Here is a 945-nt window from a genome sequence, read left to right as displayed (position 1 = left end):
AGTGGAAGTACTTTAACTGTGAAGATTCAGCATGTAACTGTAAAATACTGATGAATTTTTCATCAAATGCTATATTGGATTGGCTAATACAACAGAAGTTTGACATAACCTTAAGTGTTGGTAGCCAAAACATATCTGTGTATGCCATGGCCCATGCACTTCATGAGACAAATCTTCAATCGGTTGATAATCAGGCAATAGAAAATTGGAAAATATCCAGGTATCCCTGCTTTAAGGTAGAGTTTCTTTTATTGGATGATGTTTGGTGGCTTCAATTGCATAGCAATTTAGTGTCTCTCAGATGTTCAGACTTAAAGAAAAAGGAAATATTTTGAAAATAGATAAGTTTCTGACTTTTTTTTAAAGAAAAAGAAAATCTAATGATTGCTATGAATGTGATTGGTAAACGAAGTTGCAGATTATCAATGAAAATTTGTGGGTTTAATATAAAGCATTCAGATGTTAGCTCAACCCTTTCAATATTTGAAGTAAACAGTCTTCCCCATGAATTTTCTCTGTGATGAGAAGATAAGCTTATTTATATTTGTCAATTAAATGGAAATTATTTTAAGGAATTGTTTCCATTACTTTCTCCAGTGAATATGCCTGCAGTGCACTCTCTTGAGTAACTTACTTGGTTTTCTGAGAGTAACTGAACATGAAATAGTGTTGGTACTCAGTTATATATATATATATATGTATGTGTTTATATGTGTGAATACATATATTCACTGTGTATATATACATGTTTTACTCTTTCTGTCTTTACTCTTGACAGAAAGAGTAAAACATGTATATATTTTGTATATGTATATATATATATATGTATATAAACATGTATATATATATATATATATATATATATGTATATATATCTGTGTTTATATTTGTGTTGCTTTGAACATACAGGTTTATTTCTTTGTATGACTGTAAGAGAGCCACAAT

At 29.4% G+C, this 945-nt stretch overlaps 1 protein-coding gene across 1 annotated transcript in view; it reads left to right on the top strand.

The window, feature by feature from the left end:
• Positions 1-945, top strand: part of LOC110287845 (vomeronasal type-2 receptor 116-like) — a 14,386-nt gene that overhangs the window by 5,838 nt on the left and 7,603 nt on the right. Inside the window, exon 3 of the mRNA XM_021154359.1 lies at positions 3-236. Coding sequence (XP_021010018.1) covers positions 3-236 — 234 coding nt within the window. The remainder of the gene's footprint in view (positions 1-2; positions 237-945) is intronic.

This window comes from Mus caroli, unplaced genomic scaffold (assembly GCF_900094665.2).
Source record: "Mus caroli unplaced genomic scaffold, CAROLI_EIJ_v1.1 scaffold_16605_1, whole genome shotgun sequence".
NCBI classification, from domain to species: domain Eukaryota; kingdom Metazoa; phylum Chordata; class Mammalia; order Rodentia; family Muridae; genus Mus; species Mus caroli.
The sequence above is the reverse complement of the archived record's forward strand: the minus strand, read 5'-3'. Positions and strand labels throughout refer to the sequence as shown.